Source organism: Dendrobates tinctorius, unplaced genomic scaffold, assembly GCF_039654945.1.
Source record: "Dendrobates tinctorius isolate UK_male_01 unplaced genomic scaffold, ASM3965494v1 ptg000074l, whole genome shotgun sequence".
In the NCBI taxonomy this organism is placed as follows: domain Eukaryota; kingdom Metazoa; phylum Chordata; class Amphibia; order Anura; family Dendrobatidae; genus Dendrobates; species Dendrobates tinctorius.
The window spans coordinates 4,011,933-4,039,685 of NW_027361742.1; the positions used below are offsets into that span (position 1 = coordinate 4,011,933).

The 27,753-nt window shown below is 49.9% G+C and overlaps 1 protein-coding gene across 3 annotated transcripts in view; it reads right to left on the reverse strand.

The window, feature by feature from the left end:
* CFH (complement factor H) overlaps positions 1-27,753 on the reverse strand; it is a 712,377-nt gene that overhangs the window by 325,189 nt on the left and 359,435 nt on the right. For all 3 annotated transcript variants that reach the window (XM_073582879.1, XM_073582878.1, XM_073582877.1), the window contains exon 12: positions 27,110-27,292. In XM_073582879.1, coding sequence (XP_073438980.1) covers positions 27,110-27,292 — 183 coding nt within the window. The remainder of the gene's footprint in view (positions 1-27,109; positions 27,293-27,753) is intronic.

Genomic DNA, 27,753 nt, shown 5'->3' on the forward strand with positions numbered 1-27,753 from the left:
TTTAGCGGCTACAGTTTCCGCCGCACTGCTGTCAGCAGCATCTATTGCCGTTCGCGGCTGCGACGCCACATGCAGGCTGGCCCTGTGGAGTTAACAGGCCCAGCGTCTATGCCTTAGTTACTCAAGGGCGCTTCTGTGTATTAAACAGAGTCTGCCCTAAGCACCTCGGGTGAAGTTAACCCGAGCGCAGTACTTCGCCACCTACCTAGTCTGCCATTATCCAGCAGCGGTCCTTACATCTACTGCACGGTGGACCCCGGGCGGTGAACGCACCTTCTACTATTTATATTTGGTGTGTTCCACCAACCCTAACATTACACTAGCGCCAGGGTCTGGCTGGTAATGGCAGACCTGCAGCAGCTGCAGCGCTACATTCGGCAGCTGGAGAGCAGGTTGGCGGCTATTGAGAGCACCACCTCAGCCGCGAATGCTGCGCTAGCCGCTGCTCAGACAGTCGCAGAGGCTGTCTCACGCGTGCCCGCACTTACGCCCATGCCGACAATTTCTCGCCTCCCGCTTCCCGACAAGTTTTCGGGTGACAGCGCCACCTGTAAGGGATTCTTGAGTCAGTGCTCTATTCAGCTCGAGTTACTGGCTGCACGTTTTCCTACAGAGCGGGCTAAGGTGGGGTTTATTGTCTTCCTGTTGTCTGGCAAGGCATTGGAATGGTCTACGCCATGGGTCCTCAAGCTTCAGCCCGCGGGCCGCATCTTTTATCCGGCCCCTGGCTAGGCCGACATTAAACTGCATTGATTACAGGGCCGACGGGCCCTGTAATCGTTGGCTGGACGAGGCGTCGAGGAAAGGCGTTGCGCAGCCCTCAGTATGCTGCAGAGACCACACAGGCAACGTGATTATCATCACGCCGCCTGCGTGGCCTGATGACGTCACGCCGCCTGTGTCTGTGCTGGAAGAAGATGGAGATGAGCGGGCGCCTCTTCAGAGCAGAAGGGGACATAGGTGAGTACTGTTTTTTTTTTTTTTCTTTTTAACTCCGGGTCCTATTGGGGACCTGTGCTGCCTTTTGGGGACCTGTGCTACGTATTGGGGACATGTTCCTGCCTATTTGGGACCTGTGCTACCTTTTGGGGACCTGTTACAGTATGTATTGGGGACATATTCCTGCCTATTTGGGACCTGTGCTACCTTTTGGGGATCTGTTACAGTACGTATTGGGGACATGTTCCTGCCTATTTGGGATCTGTGCTGCCTACTGGGGACATTTACCTGCCTAATAGGGACATGTGCTACCGATTGGGGACCTGTACCTGCCTATTGGGGACCTGTGCTGCCTATTGGGGACCTGTACCTGCCTATTGGGGACCTGTGCTGCCTATTGGGGACCTGTATCTGCCTATTGGCGACCTGTGCTGCCTATTGGCGACCTGTGCTGCCTATTGGCGACCTGTGCTGCCTATTGGGGACATTTACCTGCCTATTGGGGACCTGTGCTGCCTATTGGGGACCTGTCCCTGCCTATTGGGGACCTGTGCTGCCTATTGGGGACCTGTGCTGCTTATGGCGACCTGTGCTGCCTATTGGGGACCTGTGCTACATATTGAGCACATTTTCCTGCCTATTGGGGACCTGTGCTGCCTATTGGGGACCTGTGCTGCCTATTGGGAACCTGTGCTGCCTATTGAGGACCTGTGCTACCTATTGGGGACATTTACCTGCCTATTAGGGATCGGTGCTACCTAATGGGGACCTGTACCTGCCTATTGGGGACTGTGCTGCCTATTGAGGACTGTGCTGCCTATTGGGGAACTGTACTGCCTTTTGGGGAACTGTGCTACATATTGAGCACATTTTCCTGCCTATTGGGGACTTGTGCTGCCTATTTGGGACATTTACCTGCCTATTGGGGACCTGTGCTACTTATTGGGGACCTGTGCTGCTTATTGGGGACATTTACCTGCCTTTTAGGGACCAATGCTACCTATTGGGGATTCTTGCACTAGTCTAAGCCTCTGGTAAAAGTGGAGTTCCACCAATATGGGCACTTGTGAGGCTGCATTGATGGGCACTGATCAGGCCGCATTGATGGGCTCTGATCAGGCTGCATTGCTGGGCACTTATCAGGCCGCATTGCTGGGCGCTGATCAGGCCGCATTGCTGGGCGCTGATCAGGCCGCATTGATGGGCACTGATCAGGCCGCATTGATGGGCACTGATCAGGCCGCATTGATGGGCACTTATCAGGCCGCATTGATGGGCGCTGATCAGGCTTCCTTGATGGGCGCTGATCAGGCTGCATTGATGGGCAGTGCAGTCTGTATGTCTTTGTGTGGGAAATTTTATTGCTGGTATATTGTTTTTGTAGCGCTGTATATATGCTGGTATTTTACTAATAGCAATTTTGAATCCCTAGGAAACAATGATATCAAGAAACAGAAAAAATTGACTCGAAGTGTAGGATATTCGAAGAACCCCAAAAAAATCGGTAAGTTTGATGATTTAACTACTTCTTCATTTTTAATATTGTATTTGTTACTATTTTGTTTTATTATTTCTAAATAAGATATGTGCAGTGTGCATATGAATTTGGTCCTAATTTTTTTTAAACTATATTCCGGCCCTCCAGTGGTCCGAGGGACCATGATCTGGCCCCCTGTTTAAAAAGTTTGAGGACCCCTGGTCTACGCCATTTTGGGAACGTGATGATCCCGTGGTTCAGGGTGCTGCTCAGTTCCTCGCGGCCCTGAAGCAGGTCTTTTTGGGACCACGGATCACGCACGATACCTCCCTCCAACTATTATCCCTAACACAGGGGTCACTCTCGGTTAGCCATTATGCCGTCCGGTTCCGGACTCTGGCTTCCGAGTTAGAGTGGCCGGACAAAGCATTAGTCCCGGTGTTTTGGAGAGGATTAGCAGAGCACGTAAAAGATGCTCTAGCTACCAGAGAGGTTCCCACAAGTCTGAAGGAACTGATTGCCGTCTCCACCCGCATTGACCTCCGATTTATGGAGCGCAGGCTGGAACGTGCACAATCCAGACGTAGGGTTAACTTGGCTCCCACCTTCACCGAGCCGCTGAGATATCCCGCACAGGAGCTCTCATCCTCCGAACCTATGGAGGTGTCTCGCACCGGTCCCAAGCCACGACCGATGCGAAGCTCCGTACATTGTTATCACTGCCGACAGTTTGGTCACCCGGCCAGCACGTGCCCTCAGCGGTCGAAAAAACGACCACGTCCAGTGGCCGTAGGTGGTGGTCAGTCCAATATAGAACCCTTTTCACCCAAACCGGTATTCCGGGGCACTTTAGATAGTGGGTCCTCCACCTGGGAGGCAGAGGTTACCGTGGATTCCGGGGCCTAAGGGAACTTTATGTCCTCGACCTTCGCCCAGAAACACGCTATCACACTGGTGTTACTGCCTCAGCCTCTGACCATCAGGGTGGTTAATGGTGCACCTTTACCATCTTAGGTGACCCATAAGACAGCTCCACTTGGGCTCTCTATATCACCTTCTCATCATGAGATTCTGTCCCTGCTCATTTTACCAGATGGCATCGACCAGGTGCTTCTCGGGGTTCCCTTGCTCCGTTGCCCCTCCCCTCATATTGATTGGGCTTTGGGGAATATACTGGGTTGGAGCAAGGCCTGTGAGGGAAGATGCCTGAGGGGCTGTGTTCAGGTAGCTTCCACTGAAGTGCCTGCGGATCTCTCCGCGCTGCCTAAACCCTACCAACAGTACGCGGACGTCTTCTCTAAAAAAATCTGCGGAGACGCTCCCGCCGCACCGTCCTTACAATTGCCCAATAGATCTTCTGCCAGGCACAGAACCTCCGAGAGGCTGTGTGTATCCGCTATCACTCCCTGAGACAGAGGCTATGTCTCAATAAATCCTTGAGAACCTGGCTAGAGGTTTTATCAGAAAGTCAGTGTCGCCGGCTGGTGCAGGGTTCTTCTTCGTACAGAAGAAGAGCGGAGAGTTACGCCCCTGCATTGACTACAGAGGTCTCAACGCCATAATGGTCAAAAACAAATACCCTCTCCCGCTGATCTCAGAGCTATTTGACAGGTTGCGAGGGGCCATGATCTTTACGAAATTAGATCTACGAGGGGCGTACAACCTGATCCGCATTCGCGAAGGAGGCGAGTGGAAGACAGCCTTTAATACCAGGGATGGCCACTACGAATATTTGGTCATGCCCTTCGGCCTTTGTAATGCGCCCGCTGTCTTCCAGGATTTCATTAACGACGTCTTCCGCAACATGCTCTCTACCTCGGTGGTGGTCTATCTGGATGATATTCTCATCTTCTCGCCAGATTTGATCACCCACCGGAGAGACGTCTGCTGGGTCTTCGACCGTCTGTGGGCGAACTCTCTTTTTGCCAAGCTGGAGAAGTGTCAGTTTGAGCAGGAGTCCTTGCCGTTCCTGGGCTACATCATCTCGGTCCAGGGGTTGGCTAGGGATCCGGCCAAACTGCAAGCGGTAATGGACTGGCAGGAACCCCATTCACTCAAAGCGGTGCAGCGCTTTTTAGGGTTCGTCAATTATTACCACCAGTTTATACCTCATTTTTCCACACTGGTAGCTCCTTTGGTTGCTCTCACGAAGAAAGGAGCTAACCCTAATGCTTGGTCTGAACAGGTCTCCAAGGCCTTCTCGTCTATAAAGTCTCACTTTGCTGGCGCCCCCATCTTACATCGTCCCAATGTGGATAAACCATTTATCCTGGAGGTAGATGCCTCTTCCGTCGGTGCAGGAGCAGTCCTTTTCCAGAAGCATGCTCAAGGTCGGAAGCCCCCCTGCTTCTTCTTTAAAGGGGGTTTTACACATATCGATATCGCTAGCAATATCGCTAAAACGTCACTGGTTTTGTGACGTTATAGCGATATTGCTAGCGATATCGCTATGTGTAATACTTACCTCCGACTGGCTCCCCCGCTGTCCATCGCTGATCGCGCGAGATTGGGCGGCTCCATTTCTTGTCGGGCGCTTCCTGCTGGGCTTCCTGCTGTGTGAGATGAGCAACGTGTGGAGGCGGGCGGGAGGACGTCAGGATCGCTGTGTGTGAAAGGTGAGTATCGTCCGCTGCGTCGCTGCTGCATCGCTGTGAGGTCTTTCTATGTGAAAGCTCACTAGCGATCATTTAGCGATGCACCAGTGATCCTGACCGGGTCGGATCGCCGGTCAGATCGCTGGTGCATAGCTAAATGTAAAAGGGCCTTTAGACCTTCTCACCGGCGGAGAATTACTCCATCGGTGACAGGGAGCTGCTAGCAATGAAGTTGGCCTTTTCCGAGTGGAGACATCTCCTGGAGGGAGCTCAGTTTCCCTTCCAGGTGTATACGGACCATAAAAATCTGGTCTATTTACAAACGGCCCACCGCTTGAACTCTCGTTAGGATAGGTGGTCGCTCTTCTTTTCCTGCTTCCGCTTCACTTTGCACTACTTCTCAGGAGAAAAGAACGTCCGTGCCGATGCTCTCTCACGCTCGGTGGTTTCAGCGGAGGAAGGAGAGGATGAGCCACGGCTAATTCTCCCGTCGGAGAGCTTTACGACCGTGGCTCCAGTTGCGCTCGAGTCAGTGCCACTGGGCAAGACCTTGGTGCTTCCTCAGCTACGGCCTGAGGTTCTCTCCTGGGCACACACCTCCAGGGTGGGTGGTCACTTTGGCAATAAGCGGACCACAGAACTCCTGGCAAGGTCATATTGGTGGCCGCACATGGCTCGAGACATTAAGGCATACATACAGGCATGCGTCTCGTGTGCCCGGAACAGATCCTCTAGACAGAGGCTGGCTGGGTTATTGTATTCCCTGCCAGTGGCAGATAGACCTTGGGAGATGGTTGGCATGGACTTCGTGGTTGGTCTGCCCAAGTCTGGTGGCAGTACGGTCATCTGGGTGGTCACCGACCGTTTTTCTAAAATGGTGCATCTGCTGCCACTCGCACGGTTGCCTTCCGCTTGTGGTCTTGCCACACTGTTCATAAAACATGTATTCCGTCTACATGGCATGCCGGACAAAATTGTTAGTGATCAAGGTCCCCAGTTCGTGTCTCGGTTTTGGAGGGAGCTCTGCAGTCTACTCAGCATTGAGCTAAACCTGTCCTCGGCTTACCATCCCGAGATGAACGACTTGGTTGAGAGAGCCAACGAAACCTTGGTCACGTATCTGCGGCATTTTGTCTCTTCCAGGCAGGATGACTGGGCATCCTTGCTACCATGGGCTGAATTTGCCCAGAACAATGCAGTGGCTGATTCCACTGGACAGACGCCCTTTCTTCGAAACTACGGCCAACATCCACGCGTCCCTGTCCCGATGCCAGAGTCCTCCGCTGACTCCAGGGTGGCAGACTGGGCAGTGGAGGCTCGCGACATTTGGGATCGCACTCAGGAGGCTATATGTGCCTCTAAAGAAAGGATGAGGGCGTCCGCCGACACGCATCGGCGACCCGCTCCAAGTTTCTCCCCCGGCGACATGGTGTGGCTCTCTACTCGATACATCAAGCTGCGAGTCGAGACCATCAAGTTCGCGCCACGATACACTGGACCTTTCAAGGTTCTCGAGCGAATTAGCTCGGTGGTCTACCGCCTGGCTCTTCCTCCACATTTAGCCATTTTGGACGTTTTTCATGTGTCCCTCCTCAAACCCATTCATATGGTCCGGTTTTCCGAGTCATCTGCCGGGTCATCAGACTTGTCGTCTGACGAGTTCGAGGTTAACGCCATTGTGGGATGCAGCATTGTCCGTGGCAAAAAATTTTATTTGGTGGATTGGAAGGGTCATGGGCCAGAGGCTCGGACCTGGGAGCCGGTGGAGAACATCCATGCCCCACTCCTAATTGCGGCCTTTGAGCGCAGTGAGGCTCACAGGGGAGGGGGGGTAATGTTAGGCATCGGATTCCTGAGACTGCACAACAGGAATCCAGAGCCGTACATCTAGCGGTCTCCCATTCCCCTCCGACCGCTCTGGGACCTGCATAGCAATATTGGCGATCCAGGCGTTCTGCTCAGGCCCGCTCTCTGGGTCTGGATGTTGCTGCCACCTCTGGTCCAGCAATGGTAGCGCAACCTACTTTGCAGGGAATCGCTCCAGAGTCTAAGTCCTCTCGCTGTGCTACTGGCCATGCCCGCAAGACGACCTCTCAGTGGGGATCGGGGGTCACATGCTCAGGTCCTGCTTCGGATCTGATTGGTTCTTCTCAGAGGACTGGAAGGTCCCGGAAGCGCATGGCTATAAAAAGTCCGCATGGCGGCTCGGCCATGCACTAGTGTAGACTTTATCTGCTATGTATGTATGGTGATGGATGCATGTGGCTGGTGACTGACTCATTGGAAACCCCTACCCTCTGATATTACGAATGTGGACAGAGTGTTTGTGTTAGTCAGTGCCAGGTTGTGGCAAGCTATGCGCCACTGTGCTCACCGCACCTTATACTAGCGTCCCACGGTGTCCGGTTTTCCGGCACCGTAGTTTAGCGGCTACAGTGCTGCCATTTCTTCATCCAGAGCGCCTCCTGCTTCAGTCGCAGTTCGTGAGTCAGCCAGGTTATCTCATCCTCCAGCTGTTGACAGTCCAGATGGGAAGCCAGATTGGAGCCTTCAGCCATTGCGCCGGGGAAGTTCAGCTTAACCTCCCTTCGCTCTTCAGGTCGCCTCTCTCCTTCCATCATGGCGTTCTCTCCTTTCTCTTCCGGTCTGGACCCTTTTCCCGCCACCGGCTTCCGCTCCTCCTTCTGGGGGCGGCATCTTCTTCCTACTCCTCCATACCATGCCAGTATACAAATCCCTCGGGGGGTGGGCCATGCTGCTGTCGCATAGAAGTTCAGACAGGGGAGGCCCAGGACAGTTCGCTGTCTTTTCTTAGGACCACCCATGTTGTCACGCCCTTCTTCTCCGCGCCGGCGGCCATTTTTAGTGTTCATTTTACCGTCTATCAAATTGGTTATTCTGCACATTTTCACAAGCTGTTAAGTCCAATAAATCGTAGGCACACAGAACCCGGTGGCACCGGGCTTCGTCATCCTGTTCGTGACGCCAAGTTGGAGCGCCCTCACACTCCAGGGCTGTGGGGTACTCGGTACCGGGTCGGTTAATCTTCTCAACGGGAGTTGTCACGGCAGCAGTGACCCGGTCCGTGGCCCTGGGGCTCCATTGAAAAAGGGGTCGTTTCTGTGTGCTTATGGTGGTGAAAGTTTATAAGTGATTCGTGACGCCACCTGTGGTGTTCGGCAAGGAAGATGTTAAGCCGACGCTGCAAACAGCTCCTCTGGGATAGATAGTGTGGTGCAGCAATGATGTTATAGCCCTCCACAGGCAGGGCTGTAGTCCCAGGGCAGAGTAGGTGAAGTGACACTTGGATGATGTAGTGTCGGGCACAGGAGGGATGTAGCAGTGTCATGCAGGTTGACGCAGGAATAAGTGAAGGACACCAGGGCATGTAGTTCCAAAGCTTTACTCAGTCTGTTGTAGTACAGGTGCCCGCATCTGTGCCGTGTCCTCCGGGTCAGGAGCTCAGCCAACTTCCAGGCAAGATGAAGTACTCCTTTCCAGCACACATATGTGCCTTTTCTGAACATCTCCCTCTTAGCGCCTTTTAGTGAAGTACTCACAGTACTAAGTTACACTGGAGTTCCTCCTGTCAGATGTTCCTAAGAATTCTATTTGTACGGCAGACAGCTGTAGCCTGCTTCGGGGACTCCTTCTACTTAGTCCCGGCTCACACACATTGCTGTTGTGCCCCCAAGTCTTGTGTGGGAATAAAGTGGTCACTACTTCTATTCCTCCGGTGTCTGCTGCAGGACCATTAGTATCCATACAACCTCGGGGAACGGACCCCGGCCTTGCGCTTAGAACTTGGGAAGGGTTCTTCTCTAACCCTGATCCTTGGTTCTCTTCTTCTCCTCATGTTCCTTACTAATTCTTCCCTTCTTATGGAGAGTCAGGCTTTCTATCAATGTTCCTTTCTTGTGCCAGTGGACCCAGATCACTGAGGTCGGCTGCAGCACTTCCTTCATCCATCCCACTCAGGGTATCTCCTTTCACAGACTGACCTCGTCAGACTCCTGTGACTAACTGCCTAAATCCTATCCTCTTCCCTCTCTTTTAGTGCAAACTAAACTCCACCCGCCTCCCAGCACGCTTCGTGTTCCAAGCAGGGAGCCACCAAAGGGTGCTTTGCTACACTACTATGTTGTGTGGGATGCAGGTGTTGGAGTGTGGTCAGGTGTCTCCACCTTACCTGGATAGTGGGGCACCACACCTCAGGAGGAGGTGCAGTACCTCTGTGGCGACTGAACCCGCAGGGGCACCACAGTTGCTCCTAATACACCTATCTGGCCTGCAGTGTGGACTGTCAACCTAGCAAGGTGACAAAAGCGTGTACCGTGTCCGTCAGTGAGGTACTGGTTCTTGGACTTTGGGACTCTGGAAGTCAAGTGACCCTAATCAGTGTTACTCTGCCCCACCAGTTGATCCTGAATAAGTTTGTGGACATCTGCTGCATACATGGGGAAGCCAAGGACTACCCTGTGGTGAGAGTGACTATGGGAACAGAATATGGTACTAAATCCCATAAGGTTAGAGTAGTAAAAGACTTGCTACATCTTGTCATACAGGGGTGGGATTTTTCATTATTTTGAAACTTGTGGCAAAAGGGGGCTGCTCAGAGTGTCCCAGACAAAAGCCAGATCCCACTGGAAGAGACTCCATCAAAAGCAAAGATGAAGAAGTTTCCCCTATGTGTCCTCGCTGGTGAGGGGGACAAGAAGGTGATAGAGGAGCCCATCTTCCCTCAGTTAGAAACTTCGAGTCTGCTCAACTAAGAGATCTCACCTTAAATGGGGCATTTGATAATGCAATGGGGTTGTTCAAGAGCTGGAGACTGAAAACCAGGTTCCCACACTTTGCAGTCAATGAAGATTTGTTGTATCGGGTGATTATAATGAAGGGAAGTGAGATAGTTGAGCAGCTGTTAGTTCCAGAACCCTATGGAGAGTTTTAGACATGGCCCATTTTCAAGTCTTGGAGGGACATCTGGGGGTAGAGAAAACTTAGGAGAGAGTAATGCAGAGATTCTATTGGCCATGATGTTACCAGAAGATCCTAAATTATTGTAGGGTAGGTCCTGCCCCACCTCTCAGATAACTTGCTGCTACTTCTCACTTCTGAAGTCCCTTAGTTTCCTTTCCTGTGTTAAAGGTCCCCTTTGAGAGGATTGCCATGGACCTTGTAGGTCCCCTAGTTAAGTCTGCACAGGGCCATCAGTATATCCTAGTGGTCATGGACTATGCCAGGGTTCCCCAACTCCAGTCCTCAAAGCCCACCAACAGATCATGTTTTCAGGATTTCCTTTGTATTGCACAGGTGAAGCAATTATCACCTGAGCAATACTAAGGAAATCCTGAAAACATGATCTGTTGGTGAGCCTTGAGGACTGGAGTTGGGGAACCCTGGACTATGCGACTCGGTACCCTGAAGCGATGCCACTAAGGAAATTTTGATGGACATGGGAACCCCCTTCATGAGCAGAGTGATGAGGGAGATGTGTAGAGTCCTCCAGATTGACCAGCTGCAAACCTTAGTTTACCATCTGCAGATTGATGGCCTAGTGGAGTGCTTCAATATGACCTTGAAGGCCATGGTCAAGAATGTTGTTGAGAAGGACAGTCTCGACTGGGACTATCTGCTTCCATTTCTGCTCTTTTCCATCACAGAAATTCCTCAAGCCTCCACTGGCTTCTCGCCATGGGAGTTCGTGTACGGTCGATATCTGCGAAGGCTTCTGGTTCTGGACATTGCCAAGTAAACCTGGGAAGCCGAGGTCATGCCACACCGGAGCATCATTGAGCATGCCACCCAGCTGCAGAAGATGATAGCGCATGTAGTGCCGATCGTGAAGGAGCATCTTCTCCAGGCACAGGAGGCACAGGCAAGGGTATATAACTGATCAGCAAAGCTGAGGCAATTCCAGCCTGGGGACCATGTGCTAGTGCTTATCCTCCCCCGACGGAGAGCAAGTTCCTAGTCAAGTAGCAAGGTCCATACAAGGTGGTGGAAAAGCTGGGTGAGGTGAATTACAAGGTACACCAGCCAGGTTGAAGGAAGCTGCACCAAGTGTATTATGTAAGCTAGCTAAAACCATGGCGAGATAGGGAATTGCTGTTAGCTCCTTGACTGGGAGCTCGTCCTGAAGCCAAATTGGAGGACGTCAAAATTGCAGAGTCTTTGACACCGGCCCAGAATCATCAGTGTTGGGAACTGCTGCAGTGGAATTGTGACCTATTCTCTTAGTTGCCAGGGTGGTAAATCATGACATTTTAATAGCGCCGCATGTAAGGGTGAACCTCAAGCCCTATAGAATTCCCAAAGTAATAATATAATATAATAAATTTTATTTCTATAGCGCCGACATATTCCGCAGCACTTACATTTCAGAGGGGATTTGTACAGACAATAGACATTACAGCATAACAATAATCACAAAAATTATAACAAATACCAAGAGGAATGAGGGCCCTGCTCGCAAGCTTACAGTCTATGAGGAAAGAGGTAGACACGAAAGGTGGATGTAACAGTTGGCCTGATTGCATGGACCAGCCATAATGTTAAGTGTGTAACAGTACAGACACAGAGGGCTAATGGATGCATAAAGCATGTGGGAACATGATGCAGGGAACCTGGTTATGGTAAAACTTTTGGCTGTGCCACACAGGGATAGATTAGGTTAATGTGTTGAGGCGATAGGCCAGTCTGAATAAATGCGTTTTCAGGGCACGCTTAAAATTGTGGAGATTGGGGACTAATCGTATTGACCTGGGAAGTGTATTCCAAAGAATTGGCACAGCACGTGTAAAGTCTTGAAGACTGGAGTGGGAGGTTCTGATTATTGAGGATGCTAACCTCAGGTCATCAGCAGAATGGAGGGCGCGGGTAGGGTGGTAAACTGAAACAAGGGAGGAGATGTAGGGTGCTGCTGAGCCATGGAGAGCTTTGTGGGTGAGGGTAATAAGTTTATACTGAATTCTGGAGTGGATGGGTAGCCAGTGTAATGACTGGCACAAGGTAGAGGCATCGGTGTAACGATTGGTGAGGAATATGATCCTGGCTGCAGCATTCAAGACAGATTGGAGAGGGGAGAGTTTGGTAAGAGGGAGACCGATTAGAAGAGAGTTTCAATAGTCGAGACGAGAATGAATAAGAGAAACAGTAAGAGTTTTTGCAGAGTCAAAAGTAAGAAAAGGTCAAATTCTAGAGATGTTTTTGAGGTGCAGAAGACAAGATCTAGCCAGTGATCGAAAGTGGGGGGCGAAGGAAAGCTCAGAGTCAAGTATGACCCCAAGACAATGGGCATGTTGCTGGGGAGTAATAGTGGAAGTATGCCAGGAGATGATATCAGAGGAGGTTAAGAGAATGATAGACCTTAGTGTGGAAGTATGCCAGGAGATGATATCAAAGGAGGTTAAGAGAATGATAGACCTTAGTATAATAGAGGAGTCAAATATTGGATGGTCGAGTCCCATCGTCCTCGTGCCTTAGCCCGACGGTGAATGGTGGTTTTGTAATGAAATGACTAACAGGCTGCATGAGGTGTCCAATTTTGATGCATTTCTGATGCCCTGCATGGACTAACTCATTGAGAGACTTGGACCCGCAAGGTACATTACAACCCTCAACCTGACAAAGGGCTATTGGCAGATCCTCATGTTCCAGTGTGCTAAGGAGATGATGACCTTCTCGACACTGGATGGGTGTTTCCAGTACATCAGAATGCCCTTTGTACTGCACGGACAGCCAGCTACCTTCCAGAGGGTGATGGATCGGATCTTGGCTCCACATAAGAAATATGCCATAGCCTACCTTGATGACATTGTGGTCTTCAGCCCTGACTGGTGTAGTCATCTACCAATCCTGGATGCGTTAAGAAAACCTAGGTTCACTGTAAATCTGAAAGTGTGCCCTAGGGAAGGAAGGGGCCATTTCTCTGCACTGTTTTTGGCTGTCTGATAGGTCTCTCTGTGTGTGAGTGCAGCTCACGTTGCAGTGTGTTTTACAGCCACCGCTGGTTGTAGTCCGCTCAGCGTGCGTCACTGCCTCATACATAGTCCTTTTTTTGCAGCTAATTTGTCCAGATTTTTGCTCCTATATTAGTGTGCTTCCATCCACATCCATTGTCATTGGTTGGTTGCAAACACTATATAGGATTAGATAGAGGAGCCTTTTTGCTGGCTTGTGCCCTTCAGGGCCAGCCAGACTAGTATCACCCTATTTTTTGGAGCCTCATCAATTGCATTGTAGGTTAGCTTCCTGCATTGTAATCGCTCCAAAAAGTTTGTGATACTATAGCTTTCAAACTTTGGTCACATCCTTTTCTTTTTCCCACAAAAAAAAAAAGGAAATAAAGTTCACCAAACACTCCACTTTAGAGTTGTGTAGGCCACATTAGATCATATTAAAGTGTAGTACACACACTCTTAGCCAAATTAGTGTTTCTTATACTGGTTAGCAGGTGTTCAGGAATAAGAACACTAAGCCACCCCTTTTTTACTTTTCTGCCTATCTTTATCAGTCTACCAAGATGAAGAAGGCAGGGAGTAAGGCACGTGGTCGTGGCCGTGGAGTTTCAGCAGGGAGAGGACGGGGGGATTCAGCAGGGAGAGGACGTGGGGATTCAGTGTCTGCTGCGGCCACCAGTGACCCGGCATCCCCCACTTTTACCAGGCAACAGTCCTTCATGCGCAGCTTTGTAGGACCTCGCCGTACCCCACTGCTGCATGATGAACAAATTGAAGCCGTTGTCGGATGGATGGCAGCTAACGCATCCACTTCAATGACTTCCCCATCCTCCCAGGGCCAGAGCACTGAAGAGCAACCATCTGTCTCTTCACCACCTGCCAAATTGCCCAGGCAGTCTGAGAGCCCTGGACAGGAGCCATCTCAATCTTTACTTCTGTTCTCAGAATCTGTTGGCTTGGAAAGAGGTGGCCAGCCAAGCAGCATTCTAGAGCGTGAAGAAGAGGGAGTATGCAGTGATGCGCAACTGCTTTGTCCCTCTGAATCTGAAGAGGCGGGTGGGCCAGTGCCTATTGTCAGCACACCTCAGTGCTCATCTGATGATGATGTGACTCAGTTGCCAATTTCTGGTGCGTACGGTGCTGGCGAGACAACCCAGGACCAGCCGGTGCTTGAAGAGGGGAGTGGAGATGATGAGGTCCTTGACCCATCATGGCGTCAGCCAAGGAAGGTGGTGGGAGCAGCTCTGAGGAAGAGATTCCCCGAACGGCCAAAAGAGGAGGGAGAGGCCGGGGGCAGACTTGGTTGCCTGTAGCCTCCACTTTGGCACCCGTGAGGAGCAATCCTCTTCCAAAACACAAAACGGGCGCTCCCAGGACTTGCAGTGCGTGGTCTTTTTTTGACACAGTTGCAGATGACATTTGCTTTGTCAAATGCAAGCTGTGTCATCAGAAAGTTGAACGAGGGAAAAATGTGAGCAACCTCAATACCACAAATATGTGGAAACATGTGCGTACCTAGCACGAGGTGGAGTTACACAGACACACTGAAGATGTAGGCCAACCTTCAGCAGCACCTACCACCTCTTCAGCTCGTGTTGGGGCCTCTTCCTCCAGCTCACACACAGCTTCCTCACTGGAACGCCATGGAAGAACCACTGCCACTGTTGTCCAGAGACCCAGTGAAATTCCACCCACTGAACCACATTCTCAGTCATCAGCACACTCCCAGGCCACTCACCAGCAATCGGTAGCACAGGCATGGGAGAAAAAGCGGCCATACTCGGCAAACCATCCCCGAGCACTGGCTCTGAATGCCGGCATTGCCAAACTACTGGCCCTTGAGATGCTGTCATTCAGGCTGGTGGAGACTGACACCTTCCGGAACTTGATGTCATTGGCAGTTCCACAATACAATATGCCCAGCTGCTTTTATTTCAGCAGGCAAGCCGTCCCTGCCCTGCAAAAGCATGTGGAGGGAAAAATTAAAAATGCGCTACTAAACGCCGTCAGTAGCAAGGTCCACCTGACCACCGATGCGTGGACCAGTAGCCATGGACAGGGACGATACCTTTCCCTCACTGCCCATTGGGTCAATGTTGTGGAGCCAGGTACAGATCTGGAGAGTGGATCTGTACGTATTCTGCCAACTCCAAGGATTAAAACACACCAACCAACCAATCAAAGGACCTATTAACCATAAAAAACCAGACAGGGTGTATTTATTAAATTATATTATATGATGAAGGAAGGATTCCGAAACGTGCATCGGGGAGCGTGTGATAGGGACGTGGTGACCCTTATAGGTAAAGGATCTGTCTATGGCATACCTCTGTATATGTAAAGAGTTGTAATTTTCTAATGAAAAGGTGGCACTGGTTGCTACACATATTGTGCATGATTTTATTGCACAGGCACTCTGCACTTTATTCTGGATATATGGAAGCTTTTGTGAATACACACAATTGATGTTTAAAAGCATATGTGTTTATGTGTTTTTTCTTTTTTCTATGAAAATATATTTTTTCTTGTATATGATCCTTGTGTGACAATTTTGCACATTGCACCTTTTTTGTTAATCATTTTGTATGTATTATAATGATTTTTATGTAATTTTTGCACCTTTTTCACAATCCTTTTCAAATTGTTATTTTACAACATGTGGGGTATGCATATTTGATATATATATAAATTGGGTCTTATCATTTTACAACTTTGTGGAAACTGTTCCTATACGTGCACTCTTTTTGGTTTTAATTGGTTTTAATGTAAACACCTGTATAAATAAAATATAATATAATTTAATAAATACACCCTGTCTGGTTTTTTATGGTTAAGAGGTCCTTTGATTGGTTGGTTGGTGTGTTTTATCCTAATAGTGTGCAATCACTAACTTCACTAACACTGGTGGTATATTTTATTATTATTATTATTATGGTTACTAAGAATTGATTGGTTTATTATAGTCCAGTGTTGGTGTGTTCCTTTCCAACTCCAAGGATTGCAGGAATGCAGTCTGTACATATTGAGTCCTCCTCCTACTCTAGTTCCTCCGAATCAGCACTGCATGAGCCTGTTAGGCCAGATATGAGCACAGGTGTGGCCAAACGTCAACAGGCCATCCTTAAATTAATTTCTTTGGGGAATCGGAGCCACACAGCACAGGAGCTCTGGAATGCCATCAAGCAGTAGAGCGATGTGTGGTTTGTGCCAGCGAATCTCCAGCCAGGTTTGGTAGTGAGTGACAATGGCCGAAATCTATTGGCAGCTCTGGGCCTAGGCAACCTCACTCACATACCATGTCTGGCACACGTGCTCAATTTGGTCATGCAGAGCTTTCTGAGGGACTATCTGGATCTTGATGCACTGCTGCACAAGGTTCGCCTAGAGTGTGCTCACTTGCGGCGTTCCAGCATGGCAAGATCTCTGTAACGCCGATTCCGCCTGCCAGAACATCGCATCATATGTGACCTCCCCACCAGGTGGAATTCAACGTTACATATGTTGGAGCGGTTGTGTGAGCAGCAGGCAGCAGTAATGGAGTACCAGCTGCATCAGGCGCAAACAAGTCGCACTGTGCGCCGGACACACTTCACGACCACTGAGTGGGCCACTATGAGGGACATCTGCCAAGTTTTGCGTGCCTTCGATGACTCCACGCGGATGGCCAGTGCAGATGATGCACTAGTCAGCATGACTGTCCCCCTTATCTGTCTGCTTCAAAAAACCTTACAAGCACTAAGTGAGGAGGTTTTTGAAGAGGTCGAGGATGAGGAGTCAGAAATGCCATCTGCTTCTGGCAAGTCTGCGCAACGTGCTTCCAAACAAAGACCCAGGCAGGGGACACTTAGTGAGGAGGATGACGAGGAGTCAATGGAGGAGGAGGAACACATCTCTCCAGAGGAGGGAGGTACACAAGGCTCTAGTAGTCAGTGTGTACAGCGAGGGTGGGGTGATGCTGAGCAGGCTGAGATGCTGCCTCAAGCTGGGGACAGCGTTTCCGGTCCAGTTGGCAGTCTGCAGCACATGGTTGATTTCATGCTGCAGTGCTTGTTAAATGACCGCTGCATCGCCAACATTCTCCACACGGCTGATTATTGGGTGTACACCCTCCTAGATCCTCGCTACCGGGACAACTTACAAAGCCTCATACCACAGTTGAACCGGGAGCGTAAAATGCGGGAGTACCAAGAAACACTTGTGCAGGCCATCATGTTCTCCATTCCCCCCGCAAGTGTTGCTGGTAGTGCTTTTCAAAGCAGCCATGTGGGTAGAGGCAGTGGAGGAAGCTCTGCACAAAGAGGTAGCAGAGGCAGTGCCGCAGGACAAGGCAAGGCCAGTATGGCCCAAATGTGGAAAAGTTTTGTGGGACCGCCACAAATGGCTACACCATCACAGACGGCTCCAGTCAGCAGGAGGCAACGTTTACGTCAGATGGTGACAGACTACTTGTCTTGCCCTGTTAGTGTACTCCCAGACGGCTCTTCCCCGTTCAAGTATTGGGTCTCTAAGCTGGATACATGCCAGAGCTTAGCCAGTATGCATTGGAGGTGCTGGCTTGCCCTGCTGCCAGTGTATTATCGGAACGTGTCTTTAGTGCTGCAGGTGGTGTGGTAACAGACCGTCGCACAGGACTATCCGCCGATAATGTTGACCGGCTTACTTTTCTGAAAATGAACAAGGCCTGGATCTCACCTGAATTTGCCAGTCCTCTTCCAGAATAAATAATTGTCTGGCAAGAGGATCCAGGTCTCCTGTTGTGTTCATGTTTCTATGACCTGAACTTTATTTCCTGGGCTACAGCAACGCCCGTTGTTGCTCAGAAGTGCTGTCCGCACAGACAAAACACTCGCTCATGTGTAAGTGGGGTTCGGTAACGTCAGCTGATCCCCTGCTCTGTGTACGGCAAACTCTCCTGCTGCCTACAACTTCTGACTACCTCTGATTTAATATGTTCTCTGATTTGCCCTCTGTCTCCACTCTGTTTTGAGTATTTCCTCCGGCCTACAACACCACCTGTTTCTGCTCTCAAGTGCCATCTGCACAATCAACACTTGTTCCTGTGTTACCTGGGTCCTGTAACATCTGCTCATCTCCAGAGGTGAGTCCGGCAATGTCTCCTGCTTTGTCTACATTCCCACTACTTGTAGTGGAAAAGTGGACAGAGCAGGAGACATTGCCTGACTCATCTCTAGGGAGAAGCTGCTGTTACAGAACCCCAGTAACACAGGAACAAGTGTGGGTTGTGCAGACGGCATTTCAGAACAGCAACTGGCGTGGTTGGAAGCCAGAGGAATACTCGAAACCGAGTGAAGACAGAAGCCTAATTGGGAGTACGTTGACAGTTAGTAGTAGTCTAGAAACAATCGAAAACTGCCACCAAGTAGGCCCCAGCCTACAAAATGACTATCCCTGTGCTCCAACATCGTCAGTTGTTGCTCGGAAGTGCTGTCCACACAGAAAAAAAAAATCATTCATGTGAAAGTGGGGGTCAGTAACGTCAGCTGATCCCCTGCTGTGTGGAGGGCAAACTGCTGCTGCCTCCAAATTGTAACTACTTCAGATTTAAACATTCTCTGATTTGGCATCTGTCTCCACTCTGTCTCTAGTATTTCCCCTGACCTCCAACACCGCCAGTTCCTGCTCACAGTTGCCGTCCACGCATTCCACACTTGTTCCTGTGTTCCTGGTGTTCTGTTACGTGAGCTGATCCCCAAATGTGTGTCCGGCACTGTCTCCTGCGCTGTCCACCTTCCCACTGCAAGCGGTGGGAATGTGGACAGAGCAGGAGACATTGGCAGACACACATCAGGGGATCTGCTGACATTACAGAACCCCAGTAACACAGGAACACGTGTGGATTGGGCAGACGGCTGCTGTACGCATAAACTGGCGGTGTTGGTGGTCACGTGAAATCCTGGAAACAGAGTGGAGACAGATGCCTATTTGGAGCACGTTGACAGTCTGTTGTAGCCTACAAACAATCTAAAACTGCCACCAAGTAGGCCTCGGCCTACACCATGATTGTCCCTGGGCTCCAACAACGCCAGCTGGTGCTCGGAAGTGCTGTCCACACAGAAAAAAACACTTGTTCATGTGAAAGTGGGGTTCGGTAACGTCAGCTGATCCCCTGCTGTGTGGAGGGCAAAGTGTCCTGCTCCCTCCAAAGTCAAAATACCTCCGATTTACACCTGGCTCCTAGTAGGCCTCGGCCTGCACCATGATTGTCCCTGGGATCCAACAACGCCAGTTGGCGCTCAGAAGTGCTGTCCACACAGAAAAAAAACACTCGTTCATGTGAAATTGGGGTTCGGTAACTTCAGCTGATCCCCTGCTGTGTGGAGAGCAAACTGCTGCTGCCTCCAAATTGTAACTACTTCAGATTTAAACATTCTCTGATTTGGCCTCTGTCTCCACTCTGTCTCTAGTATTTCCCCTGACCTTCAACACCGCCAGTTCCTGCTCACAGTTGCCGTCCACGCATTCCACACTTGTTCCTGTGTTCCTGGTGTTCTGTTACGTGAGTTGATCCCCCAATGTGTGTCCGGCACTGTCTCCTGCGCTGTCCACCTTCCCACTACAAGCAGTGGGAATGTGGACAGAGCAGGAGACAGTGTCAGACACACATCAGGGGATCTGCTGACATTACAGAACCCCAGTAACACAGGAACACGTGTGGATTGGGCTGTCATGTCGGACGCTATTCACACCACAGCGTCCGGCAGGCAGAGGTAGTTCCACCTCCGTCCACTATAGCCTCAGTGGCGCCGGCTTGAGTTTTCGCCGTTTGCGTCAGGGGGCACAGGAGACGCTACCCCTGGGGGAAAGCAGGGGTGCAGGTGTGGTTGCTGCAGGTGAGCCCACTGAACCTATGCAAATTGCGGGGGTGTCACAGGTTAAGCATCGCGTCCCTGGGTTCACGAAGCCCGGAGCATGTTTTTACTGTGGTAAAAGGAATCATTATGTTAACGCTTGTCCTGTGCTACCGAAGAAGGTCACACCGGCGGAAAACTACTAAGCTCAGTGGGTATGGAGGAGACCCAACTGAGCGTATGCATATCCTCCATGATGGTATCTCAATGTATGCTCCCTGCCAAGGTTATTATCGCGGGCAGAGAGCTACCAATATCAGTGTTTGTGGATAGCGGTTCCGCCACCAATCTCATAGATGAGGAGTTTGCACGCACTGCCGGGTTTAAGATCGAAAAACTCCCTCATCCTATTCAGGTGGTTACCATTAATGCCACTCCCCTCCCTCAGGGGGAGATTACGGAGTTTGTGGCTGAGGTGAAACTCCACATTGGGGTCCTACATTCGAAGTGGGTTACTGTACATGTAGGGTCCTCCGTAATCTCCCAGCACAAATGGTCTTGGGTTTTCCATGGTTGTCCAGGCACAACCCAGTGATTGATTGGAAAACTCAGGACATAGTACAATGGAGTGGTTTTTGCCAGGACAATTGCTTGGCCACATGTGTGTCCGCCGTGACGCCCAGCCTTCCGGAGGCTTTGCAGGATTTCGCGGATGTTTTCTCTGAGAAGGGTTGCTCAGAACTGCCTCCACATAGAGCCTATGACTGTGCGATTAGGTTAAAACCCGGGGCCAAATTACCTAAGGCCAGGATGTTTAATATTTCTGGTCCAGAGAGACAAGCTCTGAAAGACTACATCGCGGAGAGTCTGAGCAAAGGACACATCCGGCCTTCGTCCTCGCCTGTAGCAGCGGGGTTTTTCTTCATTAAGAAGAAAGATGGGGGGTTACGGCCGTGTCTGGATTTCCGGGAGTTAAACCAGATTACTATCCATGATCCATACCCGATGCCTTTGATCCCTGATTTGTTCAACCAGGTGGCGGGGGCAAAGTGGTTTTCCAAGCTTGACCTCAGGGGGGCGTATAACCTCATAAGGGTCCGTCAGGGGGATGAATGGAAGACGGCCTTTAACACTCCTGAGGGTCATTTTGAGAGCCTGGTTATGCCATTTGGGTTGACAACCGCGCCTGCTGTTTTCCAACATTTTATTAATGACGTGTTTGCTCATGTCCTGGGGAAATTTGTGATTGTATACCTGGATGATATCCTCATTTATTCGAGCGACCGGGACATTCATTTAGAACATGTCAGGCAGGTGTTACAGTTGCTCCGTGAGAATAAGCTCTATGCTAAGCTGGAAAAATGCTTATTTTTTGTTCAGGAGTTGCCTTTTTTGGGATATATTGTGTCCGCCGCAGGGTTTAAAATGGACACCGCTAAGGTGCAAGCGGTGCTACAATGGGAAAGGCCTGATAATCTGAAAGCGCTCCAGCGGTTCCTTGGGTTTGCTAATTATTATAGGAAATTTATAAAACACTTTTCTACTATAGCCAAATCGCTCACGGACATGACAAAAAAAGGTACCGATCTGACTAGCTGGTCTGAGGTGGCGATATGTGCATTTGAGCGTCTGAAGAACAGTTTTGCTTCAGCCCCCATTTTGGTGCAACCGGACGTGTCTAAACCTTTTGTGGTGGAGGTTGATGCGTCTGAGGTGGGAGTGGGGGCAGTACTGTCACAGGGCTCATCTTTGAGCGATATGCATCCATGCGCCTACTTCTCCAAGAAGCTGTCGCCGGCCGAGCGGAATTATGATATCGGCAACAGGGAGTTGTTGGCCATCAAATTGGCTTTTGAGGAATGGCGACACTTCTTGGAGGGGGCGGCTCACCAGGTCACAGTCATCACCGACCATAAGAATCTGCTCTATCTGGAGTCGGCCAAGCGTCTGTCTCCTAGGCAGGCTCGCTGGGCATTGTTCTTTACACGTTTCAATTTTCTGGTGACTTACCGTCCCGGGGCTAAAAACACCAAGGCGGATGCCTTGTCCAGGTGTTTTCCGGGGGTAGAACCTCGGGAAGAGCCGGTACCCATCCTCCAGGAAGGTGTAGTGGTTTCGGCTCTCACGACTGAGGTAGAGGCGGAGATTGCCGAGTCCCAAGAGGAGGTACCGCCAGGACTTCCCGCCAACAAATCATTTGTACCCCTTCATCTTCGTCTTAAGGTGTTGAGGGAACATCACGACTCAGTACTGGCTGGTCATCCAGGGGTTAAGGGCACCTTGGAGCTGGTATCACGTCGTTTCTGGTGGCCCAAAATCCGGCAGGACGTGGTCTCGTACGTGGCAGCTTGCATCATGTGCGCCAGGGCCAAGTCGCCCCGAGCCCATCCTGCTGGCACGCTACAGCCTCTGGGGGTACCTAATAGGCCATGGACAGAAATCTCCATGGATTTTATCACTGACTTGCCAGTCTCGGCGGGGAACACGGTCATCCTGGTGGTGGTTGACCGATTTTCAAAGATGGCGCATTTTGTCTCATTGCCCTCCTTGCCCAATGCGAAGACGTTGGCTCAGGTGTTTGTGCAGGAGGTGGTCAGACTCCACGGAGTTTCGTCGGACATAGTATCTGATAGGGGAACTCAATTTGTTGCGAGGTTTTGGAAAGCTTTTTGCTCACGTTTGGGGATCAAGTTGTCACATTCATCGGCGTTTCATCCACAGTCAAATGGTCAAACTGAGCGCATGAACCAAAATCTGGAGCAGTATTTACGATGCTTTGTGTCCGACAACCAAGAGGAGTGGTCTACTTTCCTTCCTCTGGCCGAGTTCGCGTTAAATAATCACCGTCAAGAGTCATCGGGAGAGTCTCCGTTCTTTTGTGTTTACGGTCAATATCCTCAATTTTGTACCTTACGTCAGGGTGACTCGGGGGGCGTCCCGGAGGAGGACCAGCTAGGAGCTCAATTATCATCGGTCTGGAGGAGGGTGAAACAGTGATTGTTGAGCATGAGTGCGAGGTACAAGCGGGTGGCTGACAGTAGACGCGTGCCAGGTCCGGACCTGTGTGTGGGTGAATGGGTGTGGTTAGCGACTAAAAATATAAAACTCAAAATTCCATCTTTAAAATTGGGTCCAAGGTTTATTGGGCCTTTTAAGATTGCTGCCATCATTAACCCAGTTGCTTATCGGTTGGAACTCCCTGCAGTATACAAGATACACAACGTGTTTCACAGGGCTTTATTGAAAAAGGTGGTAGGCTCTGTGGACACGACGCCGATGCCACCTCCAGTCATGGTGGATGGCGATTTAGAGTTTGAGGTCTCCAAGGTAGTGGACTCTCGAGTAGTGCGCCGTACTCTTCAGTATTTGGTACACTGGCAGGGGTATGGTCCGGAGGAGAGGTCTTGGGTACCAGCCTCGGACATACATGCAGATCGGCTGGTCAGTTCTTTTCACCGTCGTCATCCGGACAAGCCGGGTCCTATGAGTCTTGAGGGCCCTTGGTTCCCTCGTAGAAGACGGGGTACTGTCATGTCGGACGCTATTCACACCACAGCGTCCGGCAGGCAGAGGTAGTTCCACCTCCGTCCACTATAGCCTCAGTGGCGCCGGCTTGAGTTTCTCAGGCTATCGGGGGTTAATCTAGCTGAAGATCAGGTTGGATGTTTGATCACGCCCACGGTCTTTAAATAGTCGTGCTGGCCTATGGGCGTCGCCGATTATAGCTTGTGTGTCATACCAAGTGGTTCCGGTCTGGAGTGGAGGTGTTGGAGAGAGAGAGAGATTCATATCTGGTGTCGTATGATCCATTGTTACCTTCTCGCCTTCCCATATTTGTGTTTTGTTGTGCCCTGTTCACATTACTGTATAGTCCTGTGTGTATGCGGCGCGGTGCAGTTTAAGTTCTCCCTGTCTGTCTTTATTGTTTGGGGCTTTGGTGGTTTGTCTCCTCACTGGGTGGAGGGTGTAGGGTTAAGCTTAGGGCTGAGCAGGAGATAAGGAAAGGGTGGAGGCTCAGGCATTTGCACCTTCAGCAAAAACCCTGGGTTGAGGGTCAGACAGGGTTTCCCCTAGTTAAAGGGACATCACAGGGGCCCCGTGTATTTCTGCCTTAGTTGACCTAAGCCCCGCGTGACATGGGTAGACGGCTACTGTACGCATAAACTGGCGGTGTTGGTGGTCACGTGAAATCCTGGAAACACAGTGGAGACAGATGCCTAATTGGAGCACCTTGACAGTCTGTTGTAGCCTACAAACAACCTAAAACTACTACCAAGTAGGCCTCGGCCTTCACCATGATTGTCCCTGGGTTCCAACAACGCCAGTTGGTTCTCGGCAGTGTCTTTGGCACGGGTACTCCCTGTTGTCCAGCCTGGTTCCAGCACGCCATCTGTTTCCGGGTAGTGTCAAGGTCACTATGCCAACAATCCGTTGTCCTGTCGTCTTGCGGCCGGGTTAGCCGACTCTACGGTGCCTGCAGTTTAGGTGACTCCTATGTGGGCTGCGGGAACTGGCACTGAAGGCTGAATCCGTAGTGCCAATGGGACATGGACCCCCTGTAGGACTGTGGGTTTCGGTAACTGCGGCCGGCTTGCGGCCTGGCTACTTTGCTTTGGATGGGTACCTTCTGCTACCCACCCGGGTTCCAGCACTGTCAGCTGGTTCTCGCCAGAGCCTTTGGCCTAGGTGCCTCCATCTCGGTATCCAAAGGTCCAGCACCATCGGCTGGTCCTTGGTAGTGCTTTCTAGCACAGGTACCTCCTGCCTAGTAACCGTGGTCCAGCAACGTCAGCTGTTCCTCGGTAGTGCCATTGGCTCTTGTAGCTTTTGCTACCCATCTGGGTTCCAGCACCGTCAGCTGGTTCTCGGCAGTGTCTTTGGCACGGGTACTCCCTGTTGCCCAGCCTGGTTCCAGCACGCCAGCTGTTTCCGGGTAGTGTCAAGGTCACTATGCCAACAATCCATTGTCCTGTCGTCTTGCGGCCGGGTTAGCCGACTCTACGGTGCCTGCAGTTTAGGTGACTCCTATGTGGGCTGCGGGAACTGGCACTGAAGGCTGGATCCGTAGTGCCAATGGGACATGGACCCCCTGTAGGATTGTGGGTTTCGGTAACTGCGGCCGGCTTGCGGCCTGGCTACTTTGCTTTGGTTGGGTACCTTCTGCTACCCATCCGGGTTCCAGCACCATCAGCTGGTTCTCGCCAGAGCCTTTGGTCTAGGTGCCTCCATCTCGGTATCCGAGGTCCAGCACCGTCAGCTGGTCCTTGGTAGTGATTTTTAGCACAGGTACCTTCTGCTTAGTAACCGTGGTCCAGCACCGTCAGTTGGTCCTCGGTAGTGCCATTGGCTCTTGTTCGTTCTGCTACCCATCCGGGTTCCAGCACCGTCAACTGGTTCTCGCCAGAGCCTTTGGCCTAGGTGCCTCCATCTCGGTATCCGAGGTCCAGCACCGTCAGCTGGTCCTTGGTAGTGCTTTTTAGCACAGGTACCTTCTGCTTAGTAACCGTGGTCCAGCACCGTCAGTTGGTCCTCGGTAGTGCCATTGGCTCTTGTTCCTTCTGCTACCCATCCGGGTTCCAGCACTGTCAGCTGGTTCTCGCCATAGCCTTTGACCTAGGTGCCTCCATCTCGGTATCCGAGGTCCAGCAACGTCAGCTGGTCCTTGGTAGTGCTTTTTAGCACAGGTACCTTCTGCTTAGTAACCGTTTTCCAGCACCGTCAGTTGGTCCTCGGTAGTGCCATTGGCTCTAGTAGCTTTTGCTACCCATCTGGGTTCCAGCACCGTCAGCTGTTCCTCAGTAGTGCCATTGGCTCTTGTTCCTTCTGCTGCCACTACAGGTTCCAGTACTGTCAGCTGGTGCTCGCCAGTTTCTCAGCCTTCTTGTACCTTCTGCTACATTTCCAAGATCAAGCTTTTTGAAATTGTCTTTGGTAATCCGTATTGATCTCCATGACGACGACCCTGATGATGACGACCCTGAAGACCACACCAAAGAAGACCAGAAATATGACCCTAAATAATATGACCAAGAGGACAAAGAACATGAAGACAACCACCAAGATACAGAACAAAAGACAGAAGAACAAGAAGCAGAAGAAGCAAAAGCAGAAGAACATTAAGCATAAGACTAAAAATCATCATAGAAGAAATCAAAATTATAAGCAGAAGAAGACTAAGCAGTAAATGGTGGTGAGTCTGTTCCTCCTCGTGGTGCCCCTGGAAAATCACTGCTGCTGCAGGCCAAACTGAACGCGGACAAATCCTGTTGTAAATCTTTTGTGACAGGCAGAACGTCAGGTGTAATCTTAGAACTTTTATAGATAAGTACTACAGGAATGCCTGTCACCATAAGAAAATGAAGAAAAAGAAGAATAGGAAGAAGATGAAGAAATAGCATATGAAAATTAATAATAGCTGAATAAGAAGAATATGTAGAATGGAAAAAAAAATTAATGGGAAGAAGATGAAGAAGAAGAAGATGAATAAGGTAAAGAAAAAGTTGATGAAAAAAATGCTACTGCTGCGGATCATGAAGGAGAAAGTGTGGGAGAAGTACAAAAGAAGGTGAAGAGCATGGAAGTTGTGAAACATACATATCTGACAAAATATAAAAAAGGTTAACATAGTCAATATCTTTTTAACTCCGAACGTCTTGAAAAAAAATTGGAATTAATGCTATGCCATGTGATTTGAATAAACCACTTATGCCTTTAATGTCTCCTCCACCTCCCACAATTAATTCTACATGATTCTTATTTGTTTTCAATTATGTAGAATTAGCCAACAAGGAAATAAAGGGCTTTTTTAAATTCCGATACCGGAAGTCCCATTGACTTGAATGGGACTTCCGGTATCGGAATCGGCGATACCCCATATTTTTTTCGTATCGGGCGATACCATCTGATACGATATTTTGGGGTATCGAACGGTATCGCTCAACACTATTGGTAACCTCTTCCTCCAAAATGAAATGTCACAGAGCTGTGCAATAGCGTCAGTGGGCCAAGCCAAGCGATGCCCCTGTCCTTTTATAATCCCTGATGATGTCATATGACCAGCCAATCTCAGTAATGACACAACTAAGATGGCTACATAATTACAGTGACTCACAGGCAATCCCCATATGCTTATAGGCTGCATAACAAGTGCCAAAGATGCGGGGTGGGCATTTGAGTTTTCACTCAAGCACATCCTCTTGCTTTCCGAGTAACGAGTACATCCAAGCACCATGATACTCGAATGATAACCAAGTATCACAGAGCACGTTCACTCATCCCTACAAGTAATCTATACAAAGTAGCTCTGTTACACCAAAGTTCCAAACTCACTTTGACAAGTGGGCAATGTTGGTTTCCATCCATTTTCTGTACAAGTGCTTGTTCGAGATCCATTTCTTTCAAAGCCATGCTCGCATGAAAAATCAACTTCAGCATTAATCTTATAAGATTGAAGATGAGGACTTCGTACAAGATTTGAAGTCTCTGGAATGTTGCACTCAATATCTGAAAGATCTGGAAGAGAAAAATAGGCAAATAAATCAAAATTTTCATTTCTGCCCTTTCATTTCTTACTCTATTACAGTATTTCTAAGAGCCATAACACTTGTTACTTGGGTCAAGCACCCGAGAATTACGATTTGCTTGCTCATCACTAATATTAAAGTGAATGGTATCATTTAAAAGTACAACCTGACATGGAAAATAAGTGTTATGGCTCTTAGAAATACATTGCTTTCAATGGTGAAAAAAGATTCAGCAGGAAATGTAATTCTATAAATATAATACCTTATATGGCCATGTGCTGTGTGATACACGATCAGACACGTGGGAAGTCACAATTTTTTTTTCAGAGCCATCACGATTTGTAGAGGGCCATTAGGAGGCTTTTTCTTTTGTTAGAAGGCCTGCAGGGTCTTGTGGACAAACGAGACCAGTATAGAGTTTTTTTTTGTTAAGCTTGGGTCACAATATAG